We start from the raw sequence: 14770 nt of genomic DNA, 5'->3' as shown, positions 1-14770 counted from the left end.
CAGGAGAGGTAGACCTTCAAATACCTGGAGAAGGTCTGTTGAGGCAGAAGCAGCGGGTATTGGACGTAGTTGGAGCGAAATCAAACCTTTAGCATTAAATAGATTAAAATGGAATAATTTTGTTGTGACCCTATGTTCCGCATTAAAGTAAAAAGGAATAAATAATTTGGTCTAGAAATAAGTTTGCCCAATTTTGTTGAAATCGGTCGAGATTTGGTTTAGCTGTCATATACATACTTATTCAACCGATTTGAGGTATTGGATGCACCAAACACGATATATCTGTACAATTTAGATGAGATTATCAAAATGTAAGGGAATTTGGTGTTAAAATCGGTTCAGATTTGCACATATACATATATTTGATGTACCAAAAACGCTCGTTTCTTGTTTTGATGAAATTAGGAAAATGTGACGGAATTCGGTCTAAAAATAAGTTCAACAAATTATTTTGGCGTAGTAGTAGTGCGATTCTATAACTAGTTAACGACAGAATTACCGACAATTATCGATAACTGGAAATTTGTATTTGTTTATAATTTCGATAATTAAAGAAATTTGTCTGCAAGTTACCGAATATCTCCAATTTTTGTCGATAACGGCAAAAAAATACAGAATTCCACTGCAGATTTGGATATATGTAGCTCACATATCTATTTTCACACGATTTCATATATTTGAAGCATCAATCTAGCAACAAACACTATGTCTGTCCAATTTTGCAAAATATGATGGACAATTTTGCCAAATTATATTGAAATCGTAGTGGAGTAGGGTATCATAAAGTCGGCCCCGCCCGACTTGTTTAGATTGTGATGATGGTTTTTGGCCAAATCAAAAATCAACTTTACTCTTCCTAATGTGAGGATAGCTCTAATTCAACAAACAAAACATCGAAACAACAATTATGAAATACTGTTTCGAATACTAACCAATTAAAACTCATTAAATATCACTACTCTTCATATTAAATATCTCTGAAATTGAAAAATTCTAAAAAAAAAGATTAAAAAGAAGATAATTAAAGATAATTACCGAATATCTCCAATTTTTGTCGATAACGGCAAAAAAATACAGAATTCCACTGCAGATTTGGATATATGTAGCTCACATATCTATTTTCACACGATTTCATATATTTGACGCATCAAACACACTATGTCTGTCCAATTTTGCAAAATATGATGGACAATTTTGCCAAATTATATTGAAATCGTAGTGGCGTAGGGTATTATAAAGTCGGCCCCGCCCGACTTGTTTAAATTGTGATGATGGTTTTTGGTCAAATCAAAAATCAACTTTACTCTTCCTAATGTGAGGATAGCTAATAAATTCAATACTCACTTTTACCAACAAAACATCGAAACAACAATTATGAAATACTGTTTCGAATACTAACCAATTAACACTCATTAAATATTACTACTCTTCATATTAAATATCTCTGAAATTGAAAAATTCAAAAAAAAAACAAACTTCTGCACTGCTACATTTTTTAACTTTTCAATCATAAGGGACGGAAAAGTATTACCGTTATCTAACAATCGTAATACATTTCGAACATTTTTAGTCCGTCCTTTGTCGAATTCGATTCTGATTGCATATTTCCTTGTTATTAAAATGCATATTGGGAGAAAACAACAACAAGCAGAACCGCAAAGAAACTTTACATAAACTATGCATAGAAATCAAAGATAAATAAGTTGGAAGCAAAAAATAACAAAGACATTGCGAAACAAACAGCATTCGAAAAGTATTCCTTTGATACAACCCACAACAGATATCATAGAGTGAAGCAAGTAACTGGACACAGTGTTTTATTCTTCGAACTATGTGTTCATTTAGTACACTAATACCTCGATTTGCGTTGCCTCGATTTGCGCTGTTTCGATTTGCGTTATAAAAAACAATATCTGTATGTGGATTTGCGTAGAGCCCTAGCGTATTACTTGTCCAATTGTACAAAATTTAAAGATGTAGCAGAAGGGGCTAAACGACGCCAATTTTCCAATTTAAGAATATTTATTAGATATGAAATAATACACAAAAGAATATACCCACTATGTGAGGCACACATGGGGCAGACGCAATTTGGATTCAATGAAGGTATGGGAACGCGAGAAGCACTACTTGGACTTAACGTATTAATACAAAAATGTCGAGAAGTTCAAAAAGACGTATTTATTTGCTTCGTGGATTATGAGAAAGCATTTGATACGGTGAAACATGATAAACTGATGAATATCTTGACTTCTATTGGGCTAGACGAATGGGATATAAGATGCATTAAAAATTTATACTGGAATCAAGTAGCAAATATTAATGTAGATGGTGAATTAACAGACAATGTTCAAATTTCAAAGGGTGTAAGACAAGGATGTGTTTTGTCTCCCCTTCTATTCAACATATATTCAGAACAAATATTCGTAGAATCCATTGCTAGAAAGAACATTGGTATTGCTATAAACAATACGCTAATTAATAACATCCATACGCCGACGATACTACGTTACTGGCAAGCAGTTTTGCGGGGCTACAACGATTATTAGATGTACTTGTGAAAACAAGCGAAATATATGGATTACGTATTAACATAAAAAAGACCAAATATATGATTGTGAGCAGAAAGTCTGTGGAAACAACTGCACCTATGTTAATAAGCAATACCGAAATAGAAAGAGTTAAAACGTTTAAATACCTGGGAGTCCAGATTAATGATCAGTGGGATATGTCGAAAGAAATCAAGTGCAGAATTGAAATGGCACGAAATTCATTTTTTAAATATAAAAAAACGCTTACCAGTCATGATATAAGCCTAACAACAAAAATGCGCTTTATTAAATGTTACATATGGCCAGTACTACTATACTCAGCCGAAACCTGGACGGTAAAAGTAACAGATCAGAAAAGATTAAATTCGTTTGAAATGTGGATATATCGCCGCATTTTAAAAATTCGTTGGACTGAACGTATCTCAAATGAAGAAGTGCTTAGACGCATGAATACCGAACTTCAAGTCACACGTATGATACAAACCAGAAAAACTGCCTATTTGGGCCATTTAATGTGAAATGAAAAATATAAGCTACTCCAAGCCATTATACAGACCAATATCGAAGGAAAAAGACCCAGAGGAAGAAAAGAAACAACATGGATAAGTAACATTAAAGAATGGACGGGTGTGCAAAACGAACGAATTCTTTTAAATGCCTCCAGAAACCGAAGCCTTTCGATAATTGAATAGAACATATTTAATTGTACTATAATATTAACAATTAGTTAAGTTAAATTATGTAACACTGCATTATAATTGTATGATCGCTAACATCCGAACACGGATTGGCAAATAAAGAAGAAGATTAGATATGTATAATATATAATTGTTCCACAAACATGTCAATGATATGTAGACACGGAATTTTATGCAACCCCTATTTTTGTCACATTTTGGGAATGGGCTTTTTTTTGGCTTCTGATTAAATTCCAATCGAAATATATCACATATGCAAATATATGCAAAATGTATAAATTAGGCATATGCAAATATTATTTTTTTGCGTATGCAAAATTTATTTATTTTACATATTTTCGTATGCAATAATAATTCAATAATATCTTCTAAAATGTTTCAGTGTAAATTTTTTCTGTCGAAAATGGGGAGCTATCTGAAGGCCTATGCCTATACCGATAAATTTCAGGTGGAAAGTTTAGTACCCCCAACGAAGACTTAGTACCAAATTTCAGCCATTTCGGAGGGATATTGATACTATAACCTTCAAAACACAGAAAATCGGTAGGTACTGTTCTATGGGAGCTATATGAAGACGTGGACCTATCCGACAAATTTCTCGTCGAAAGTTTTATATCCCCAACGAAGACTTAATACCAAATGTCAACCATTTCAGTGAGGCCACAACCTTCAAAATACCGGATATCTGGAGGTACTGTTCGATGGGAGCTATATGAAGACGTGGACCTATACCGATAAATTTCAGGTCGAAAGTTGTATACCCTCAACGAAGACTGAATACAAAATTTCAGTCAATTCGGTGGGATATTTAGGCCACAAATCCTTGCATATGGTTTTGCATATGTTCATTTTATGCAAATATGTATAAATATGCAAAAAATTAGGTCCAGAATAATTCGTTTTATTTTGTTATAAAACGAGTTTTTGTAATGTAATGTGATTACCTCTACCACATTTTTAACCATATATGCATTTGCATAGGATTCCGCTGTCTAATGATATGGGACCTACTGTTTAAAAATTTCAAATAATTTAAAGTAAGATATAAATGAAAACGGTGGTAGGATAATTTGCTTTTTTAATTTTTTTACGGCAACGAAAGCAAATGTACATATTTAATTCAATTTAACATATTGGTACAAAAGTTAATAAGTGATGTCACATTAGCCGATTTTATATCATACTCAGTATTGATATCATAAAAAATAGAATAAAAATCCATGAAAGATGGCACGTATTATGATATTTTAAAGCTAATGTTTGAAAAATGTTAAAAAAAAAATATTTAAAAATATATAAAACCCTTTAATGTCAGCAACAGACAAACCCTCCACAATTAGAAATGGCTGTTTAGTTAATCCAGCATTGTAATATCTTCCTATGACTGCATCAATGTGGTGTATCTAATCATTAGACATCGGATTTTTGCATATTTTTGAAATTTTAACCAATTGTAACTACGTTTTTTTATAGAACTAGAGAACCCGGCGAACTTCGTCTCGCAGTCTGTTAGGTATTGAACTTGATGACTTTTGTTCAGACATATAATACAGTTATTGCTATCACGTTGCAGGGTATCCGAGACCAAGTGCAAATAATTTTTTGCTTTGAACAATTTAGGTTGATTTAGAATCTTTACACTAAGCAATTTTACTTGTGTGAATTGTCAGTCTGTCGGAGAGAAAGGGTATTAAGAGGTAAAGTGTTTCCGTTTTCCTCGACTCTCTCTTGTAAACTTACAATTACCTCTAGTGAAGGTGCTTAATGTAAATTAAGGTTAAGATGCATTTTTTGAGTAAATAATGCATTTCCAGGTGTAAATTAAAAATGTTGAAGCAAAGTTATATCATCACGGGCATGTTCGTTTCACAATCGATGGTTTTCAGAAAGGTTCGGAAGATGGGATCCTTTTTGGTTGAGATAAAATTGAGACAACTTTTAGCGTTTTCAATGCTATAATATAATAATTAACTGAATTTCAACGCGGTATGAGCGATTATTAAATATGAGCGATTATTAAATGCAGGTAATGCCGTGATTCAAGTGCTCAGTTTGGAACTTTTTCAGAAAAGTTAGTCCGATTTGAAGAGATAAGTCCGATCATTTTGTGGTGAGCACATTCATTTTTCGTCTAAATTTCTTCCTGACTTTGTGGTGTACAAATTCCCTGTTATATGCGATCTGCCGAATTCTACATGCAATTGGTGATATAAAATCAAACATTATTAAGATTACTATCACGCTGGGTTGAAAGACGATTTAGAATCTTTGACGCTGAACTTGTATTTAATTTTTGCCCAATTATGCGAAGTTATTATTCATCAGATTTTAATTAATGTACTTAATTGAGCCATATGAACTAAATAGTTTTTATTAAAAAAATGGTATCTAGCTAAGAGATGTGTATCACAATCAGTCTCTAAGAGACGATCGTTTTGGTAACTGGTTAGGTTTATCGCATCATAGATGTGGTTAGACAATTTTCTACATTCGGAAACTCATATTTATACGGACAGTCTTGCTATTTATTTGCATGTACGATTTAAATTTGTTAAAATTAGTTGCACAGTTGATGCAAATTAATATTCCCGTTCGATAGAGTTCATTTATCCGCTTAAAGCAAACTCAAGCAGTTGTTGCTAATATGGGTAGCTATTGGGTCCGGGATTTCATAAAAGGATGGGTCCCTTTTCGTTAAGATTAAATTATGAATATTTTTCGGAAACTTAATGAATCCATTTGCAATATCGAAATAAATAAACGCTGAGATTTTGTATGGTTTAATTTTATATCGAACTTGTGTTTTAATTTTAATAAAGCGTGAGTGAATTGGTAATATTCAAGATGGGTGGTCGCTATTTTAGATGAAGCAACTTCTACGGTCATTTCTATTTTGGACGTATGTCACCCTAGTGCCGTTTAGAATCAAAGATTTTGTATAATGGAACATGAGAATTTAAAGTCAAACTTATGCCTGTAGTCCGATTCTCTAACTCATTTTTTGAGTTAACGACAAATGTCGGTAAAATTAAAACGCAAAATTATGAATGAAAAGTTAAAATAAAAGTTGACAACACTGTTGCTATCGATAGAACTTTACCACTACTTTCTCTTGGTCGCTAACTTACCGAAAAATATCGTTAATTACCGAATTTATAAGCATTTTAATTTTGACGATTTTTGTCGGTAACTCAAAAAATGTGTTAGAGAATCGCAAATGTCATAATTAAATTGTCCACTGAAGCTGTATAATCCAGTAGTTGTCCCAATAAACTGGCAGAATTCAAACAGAAGAGTGTGAGCAGTAAGTAGTCAGTTATGCAAACGTAATAAATCTCCATTCAAACCGCCATTTGGAGCATTTCTTCCAGAGCTTTGGTGTAGATTTGAACGTTGAAGTTCTGACTCCCGGCATTGTGATTGCGACAGGAAAGTTAACGACATACATAAGTAAATTATAGTTAAATATTTATGTGAATAAAAATCTTCGTGGTTACTTACTTGTGGTACAAAACATTTCGCATAAGCTGCACTAAGAATAGAATTCCAACCCCTTCTGTTTCTTGATTTCATTCATTCCAATTTTAAACTCATTCCAATGAAGTCTTGGCCTTCCCGCTCTGCGTTCTGCCAAGACATTCATTTTACAAACACATGAGATCCTGCCTAATTTTCATTGCGTACGGTTAAAAACTATTTCACGACAAAACAATAAGCAGCGAAATCTCTTTGCTTTTTGAAATCGATTAGATAATGTTTACACCGCTGAAACAACTAATATCCTTTTTGGACTAATGTCACCTTTAATTTTCGCTGTTAACTTGCATAAAGAATAGTTTGGATACAGCAGAAAGCAAATTGTTTTTTAATTAATTTATTCAAAAAGATTGTAAAAAAAGTATATCCAGAACTTTCAAAAATTGACATAATAGAAACACAAAAATGTCATTCGCTGTTGGTGCATGTAAAATTTTCGCCAAAATCTGTCCAAAAATGTGTCACGGTATACTCCAAACGCAAAAGCTCGATAAAAATGTGTAGAAAATTTGACTTTTTTCAAAAAATATTTTTGCACATTTTTCGCAGATTTTCGCGTTTTTTTTTAGGTTTTATCCTTTTCTGCCATGAGTCGATTCCGAATTGGTACGAATTGTCAAAATCTGTTCAGCCGTTCTTGAGTTATAAGCGTAGTAACTAACATCATCCTTTTTTATATATATATAGATTATATCGTTTCAATGATACAAATTCGATGCCATATTCAAAATAGTCAATAATACGTACAAAACTTCAACTTCTATTGTTTAATAATCGAAGTATTTGTATAATAATTTCCAAAAATATGCAAAAATCCGATGTCTGCTAATCATTAATTGTCGGTAGATGCAATACAAAGCTTTCCTGTTAAGTTTACCGTCTCCGCACTTAAATCAAGCCGGTGATGGTAATACCGCATTAAACATTATTGCATATATAACCTTCAGCATCTGCAATGAAAATATTAAAAATAATAGTCATAATTATTTTGAAATCTGATTCATGGGATTACCACTTACCTACACACAGAGAAGAGATATTGTTGGAACAATCATATTCTAAGAATATAAAAAGTGTATTTTAAAAATCTGAAAATATATATTGTTGTTTCAACCATATATTTTTTATTAGGAAACATGATGACACAAAATATATTGTTGCGCCAACAATACATATTTTAAGAATTTTAAAATACACTATTTTGTTCTTAGAATATGATTGTTGCAACAATATTTTTTCTCTGCGTGTAAGCTACTTGCCGACAAAACATTTGCGCAGAGTGTGAATTTTCTTCTTAAATTGGTCCCATTTTGAAAGTAAGAGATAATCTTTCTGAGGTTATATAATATCGAAAACAATGCTGACTAAACAAAACCTATTTAATAACAAATAAATAGCTTATGAATACACTCTAATTCTGACGCCCTTGCGTCGGAAAACAACGGATATTCCATAAGAAATGTATGGCTATTTAAAATCAAGAATTCTTTTTCCCGTATTTTGAAAGATCTTTTCCATTTTTCACGGACTGATCCCATTTGTCACATTCTCTTATTGAGGAAGCTTTTAATGAATTGCCAAGTGATTTATCAACTTCGGGAAACTCTTGTCCTACATTAAGCAAACATTAAAAACTAACTATATTTATCACGTATTTTATAATTACCATTTTAATCTGATAGGATTCCTCCGGCTTCATCATAATATTACCATTGATCTCTACTAACTCAGCAACGATATTTTGCTGCTCTTCTGTATAATTTTCTTGAATATTTTCCATTTTTAATCAATTTAATTTTCAATGCGTCATTTTACTTTCAGCACGAAAATAATAATAAAATGAATTGACCACGATCCATGCTCGAGCACATCGGTGCTCAAATTGAGCACAGTCGTTGTCAGATAAAACAATTGACCACGTACCGTGCTCGATTCGAGCACATCGGTGCTGAAGTTGAGCACAGTCGTAGTCAGATATTAAATATTGACCACGTATCGTTGTCAATTTGTGCACTTTTGTGTTCAATTTGAAACCGCCGTGGTCCAAAAAATTGACCACGCGTGTTACAAAAGTTACAACCACGTAGCTCGATTTCGCAACGTTTTTTTTCCCTCAATGCCCCCCAAAAGCAAAACCCGATATGAAAGTGGAAAACTTCACATTTAAATCAGTGAAAAGTAGTTTGGCGTATCGTAACGGAAATATCGCAATGGTCGATAATGCATCCCGTTTTGCCATGTAGCCACGCTTCAGGTCGCAATTTTGATCGGATCTTAACGAAATTTTGAGGGTTAATGGGGGTCCCAGAGAGGACGAAGGCTATTGATTTTGATAATGGTTAGATAATATTCAGGAGTCAGAATTTAGATATGAGTTCATTAACCGGATGTAGCGCATTATCAGGATTTATTTGCTAAATCGTATACTACTTTGTTTTTTACAACATGTTGCTAGAAAAGGTATTCCCACGCAACTTTTGCTAAGTGTCAAATGCGATTGGCAAACAACAAGAACAGAAATTAGAAGAAGGAAATCGAAAATAATTGAATAAAGAGTTATTTAATATTTGTTTTAAGTTTCCATATTTGTTTAGAGATCCTCAAACCTCTATAGTGTCGATGGCAAAATAATGCAATGTACTGTAAACAAACATCAACTGACTGCCACTTAAATCCAGCAAAAGGTATATCTAAATGCCGTCAGATTTGCACTAGATTTATTAAATGCATTGGAGGATGAATATGAATAGTCTAAATCAGACATTATTCTTGTGCTAATATCTAATAGGGGTATTCCAAAAGCAAAGCCTACAAATGGAAGAAGAAAATATACCTATACGATGATGGAAAGTAGGCTTGCGTACCTATTTTATTTGCGTTGAAATGACGAATATCCCAGTATTGATTGGGTGTTGGACATATTCCATATTCCCGACTATACACGCAAAAAAAAAATCGGCCTCTCTAACATATGTCCCAAACATATTTTGCAGCAAACATATATATGTTTGCAACAGTCCCAAACATAATATATGTTTGGGTGGAAATAAATATATGTTTGGGTGCAAACATATATATGTTTGGGTGCAAAGATATTTATGTTTGGGTGCAAAGATATATATGTTTGGGTGCAAACAAAGATATGTTTGGGTGGAAACAATTTTATGTTTGGGTGCAAACATTTTATATGTTTGGGTGCAAAAAAAATACAAACCCAAAAGGCACAAAAAAAAACAAACACACGCACCAGTGGGCGCTTACTGAGAGCAATTGAGCGTAAAATTCAATGTAAAACACTTTAAAATGTGTGCTCACTTGCTCTCAGTAAGAGCTCACTGGCTATCTCTATAGTATACACACAAATGTTGAGGTTTTTTATTGAAAGGCAAAAGAACAACAAACACATAGGTACATACAAAATTCCAAAGAAATACATAACACTTTAATAAAAGAAAAACTGATTGAAATAATTTGTAGTCACACTTTTAAAAAGGAAAAATACAGTCTGTCGCAAAAGTTAGTATACACCGTCGAAACCAAAATGTATTGGTGATAAATATCACTATAACTTATTGAAAACAACAAACAATTAATTTTATTTGATAGATAAGAAGGTTGTCATCTGTAATAACAAGTAAAAGTGCGCAATATTTGCATACATTAGCAAATGTACGGTTCGAATCCCAAAAAGACCAAAATTTATGTCGCAAAAGTTAGTATACAACGGAGAAACCTCGTGGAACTGTGCAAAAAATTCTTGATATTTTTGAACAAAATGAAACTAAATCTGTACTTAAGATCATAAAGAGTATATTAATTGGTTTTAATGGCAGTTATAGTACCTATAGTGACAAGTCCAACATACACTGGATCGTAAAATCCACAAAAATTGGTCATCTACAAATACAACAACTGTAGCGACAAAATTCCGGGCGTTATGTCCTGTTTATGAATTTTAAAGCCATGAAATGCTCAGAAAAGCTCTAAAGTTTCAATATGGGGTGATCATGATCGAGTTTCGACTTGTCCATTTTGAAGAAACGGGTATTTCTTGAAGGAAACCCATAGTTTTGATGCCGTTGTCCTTTTGAAACATGTAATAATCCTTAATCCTTACACATAAGGACGTTCCTTTTCAGTTAATTTTCTCACAAATTATGTCCCTTTTCAGATTCCCACCAAAAATAAATAGTAGGAGAACCTCAAGTTATGGTGTAAGCTCTACAGTGATACTCCACCACCACAGAAGGAAATGATAGCTAATTTAAAATTTTAATACAGAGCTTTCTGTGCTGTTATAACGCATGGATTCTGTAAAAACGTTATGAAAAGCTGTGTTCGCTTCACTTAGGACTAAAATACAACTGAATGGATCAGTTAGAAGTAGTTCATTAGACATTAGTAGTACATTAGACACTAGGGACATGAGAAGCATGTCCGATACTGCTAAAAGGTCGGTAAGGCCGTATAACTGTAGGGCTTAAAACGGACCTTGAGGTTCTCCTACTATTTACTTTTGGTGGGAATATGAAAAGGGGCAACCTTTGTGAGAAAATTAACTCAAAAGGAAAGTCCTTATGTGTAAGGATTAAGGATTATTACATGTTTCAAAAGGACAATGGCCTCAAAAGTATGGATTTCCTTCCAAACAGGACAAGTCGAAACTCGATCAAGATCACCCCATATTGAAACTTTAGAGCTTTTCTGAGCATTTCATGGCTTTAGAATTCATAAACAGGCCATAACACCCAGAATTTTGTCGCTACAGTTGTTGTATTTGTAGATGACCAATTTTTGTGGATTTTACGATCCAGTGTACGCTGGACTTGTCACTATAAGTACTATAACTGCCATTAAAACCAATTAATATACTCTTTATGATCTTAAGTACAGATTTAGTTTCATTTTGTTCAAAAATATCAAGAATTTTTTACACACTTCCACGAGGATTCTCCGTTGTATACTAACTTTTGCGACTTAAATTTTGGTATTTTTATTATTCGAACCGTACATTTGCTATTGTATGCAAATATTGCGCACTTTTAATTGTTATTACGGAAGACAACCTTCTTATCTATCAAATAAAACTAATTGTTTGTTGTTTTCAATAAGTTATAGTGATATTTATCCCTAATACATTTTGGTTTCAATGGTGTATACTAACTTTTGCGACAGACTGTATATAGAAACGTAGTTGAACGCTTCTCCTTAGTTGTGAAATAAAACAAATTGTCCTCTTAGCTGAAATCATCAGCGGGGAATCGGCATCTAGAATCAAATGATTATATAATGTAATAAATAAATATGGATATGCCATATTTCAGATATACATAAGTATGTATGTAATTACCAATATTAAATGCGATTTCTTCCTTTTCCAATAAAATAATTCCATTCAACTTTCCGATTCAATTATAAAATGTATTGGGCATTTAATATACTAAAAACACAATTTCTTTAAGAAAACACAAAACACTGATTTATTCACTCACTTTACCGTCTTGACTCTACAAAGGCAACTAAAACACTGAAGAAAGAAAAAAATATAGTTCATATCATTTCTTCTTTTCTTCTTCGTTGGTTAACAACAACAAAACAAGAAACACACGAGTTTGACGCATACATGCCACCAAAGCCACCTTCTTCGCTTCTACGTCTTCTATTATACAATACACACAACTCTTTATTATAAAGCAGCATTCCACAGCCGCAAAAGCACTGTTATTACTCTCGTTGACAAACATCCTCTCTCCACCCATGAAAAAAATGTTCTAACATAAAAAGTATGTTTTACACAAACATATCAAATTGAGATATGTTACAAAATGTTGCAAACATATATTTGTTTGGACCCAAACATATTATGTTTGCATCCAAACATATATTTGTTTGCAACCGGTCCCAAACATATATTTGTTTGGATCCAAACATATTTCTAACATAAATTTTTCTGCGTGTAGCCTTTGCTCACTTGTTTTTTCTTTGGCTGTAGTTTCAATATAGCTCCCGATTTCTTAATTCTATTGCTTGTCACGGTAAGCAACTAAACTTTCATGATGGCAAACTATTTTCATTGAAGAAGTTTTGAGCAAAGTACTTCAGTCTTTGTAACGAAGCGAAATTTTCCGTATTAAACCCAAAAAATATTTTTGAAATAATGTTATTCTTTTGTTGTTGCTTTAATAAGCATGAAATACACCGAATCTTTATAATTCTGGTCTTACAGTTTTCTACGCGTTGTCTAGATTGTGTACGTTTTTTTTAATTTATTTTTAGAGATATTTATGGACTCTAAGTCGGAATACAAAAATGTAGTCCAATATTTTTTAATTTTTTTTTTTTTTTTTTTTTTTTGATTTTTTCGCGAAAATAAAAACAAATATTAGAAACACTTAAGTATCGACACAAAGATATCGATTTAAATACATATTTTCTAATTACGTACAACCAATCGGGAATTTTATCTTTATAAGCGAAGAAAAACCACCATAACCTTTATGGCCAGCATCCAATTTTGTAAACGCGAACAAATTTGATTTTTCTTAACCCATGTACCGAAAATCGCGGATGTGGTCGCAAACAATGTTTTTCAATGGGATTGTAAAAGAAATTTGAAATTTAACATATATTCATCATATCAATCATTTTCCTATATTCCTTTACATTTATAGAATTTTAGCGAAGATTTTGACAAACATTTTTTGCATTTTAGTATCTAATAATACAGAAGCGCATACTGCATCCTAAAAATATTTGGAAGTGAACAAAAATATTAAAAATAAACTTCAAGTATTCACCAAAAGATATCTTCAATTTCAAATGAAGACCTTCTACAACTGGCGCCACAAGAAGATATGAACTCACAAATAAAACTACGTAAATACAACTGGATCGGCTACACACCCCGTAAGCCTTGTCATGATATATGCTATGAAACACTGAGTTGAAATCCTCAGGGTACTCGCAGTAGAGGACGGCCAAAAACAACCTTGGAAAGAACCATACTTAATGAACTTAATGAAACCGGAAAATCATTTAATGAGTTAAGATATATTGTATCGCATAGAGTAAGATGGAGATTCTATGTAAATAGTTTATGTTCCTGATGGAATACGCTAATAAGTATAAAATAATAATAATAATAATAATAATAATAATAAAATTGTATCCAAAAGATCTGTGGTCATTTTGACAGCAGTGTCATTATTTCCGGTGAAATTTTTCTCATAAAATTATTAAAAATTGGGCAATATACTACTTGTTAACACAATACGCTGTAAACCATGATGCAATCATGCATTGTGCTGTGGACAGTCAAAAAAATTCAATTTGCCGGCTTAGGCATTTTCATTGGGCCATAGGTGAATCAAAAAGTAAGTTAGTCATTCATCAACATATCATAGGTTAACATAGATTTTTGTTAATTTTATATTTTAATACGAAATACTGTGACAATTGATCAGTTCTCAACAGAAAATACACACCACTCAAACAAAGCATCGACGACTGTCAGCAGATTTCAACAAACAATTGTAACTATTTGTCTTGTCTACTAAAAACATCCATTTGCTGCATAGGAGGTATCAGTCAATGAAGATGTTAAATTACAGTCACAGATGATGTTCGTCTTCCACATAAACTGTAAATTGTCCAAAAACACAACAACGTTTGTTATGCAGGAAGCTATGTAGTTTATACAATCATACTTACATACATATACGGAAATATTTAAAATAGTCTTTAGATATTTTATTTAATTCAAGTACATATCTCTATTGAAAACATGGACATTCGATAACATAGGTCCGCTATATTGAACCCTTTGTGTGAGGATATCTTACATGTTGTTTATTTCATAACAAATGGGTATATAAATATCGGCATTTTGACATTCATTTTTGTGGTATGTTGACACCAAATGTTCCTTCAAGTGAAGTTTTTATGAGCTCTGATAAAAGAAATTCTCTAAACGTTGGATTAAGC

At 32.5% G+C, this 14770-nt stretch overlaps 1 protein-coding gene across 1 annotated transcript in view; it reads right to left on the bottom strand.

The window, feature by feature from the left end:
- LOC141388752 (uncharacterized) overlaps positions 1-14770 on the bottom strand; it is a 99968-nt gene that overhangs the window by 59230 nt on the left and 25968 nt on the right. Inside the window, exon 4 of the mRNA XM_073958987.1 lies at positions 8640-8735. Coding sequence (XP_073815088.1) covers positions 8640-8735 — 96 coding nt within the window. The remainder of the gene's footprint in view (positions 1-8639; positions 8736-14770) is intronic.

This window comes from Musca autumnalis, unplaced genomic scaffold (genome assembly GCF_047663935.1).
Source record: "Musca autumnalis isolate F117 unplaced genomic scaffold, ASM4766393v1 scaffold_1, whole genome shotgun sequence".
Taxonomy (NCBI): domain Eukaryota; kingdom Metazoa; phylum Arthropoda; class Insecta; order Diptera; family Muscidae; genus Musca; species Musca autumnalis.
The sequence above is the reverse complement of the archived record's forward strand: the minus strand, read 5'-3'. Positions and strand labels throughout refer to the sequence as shown.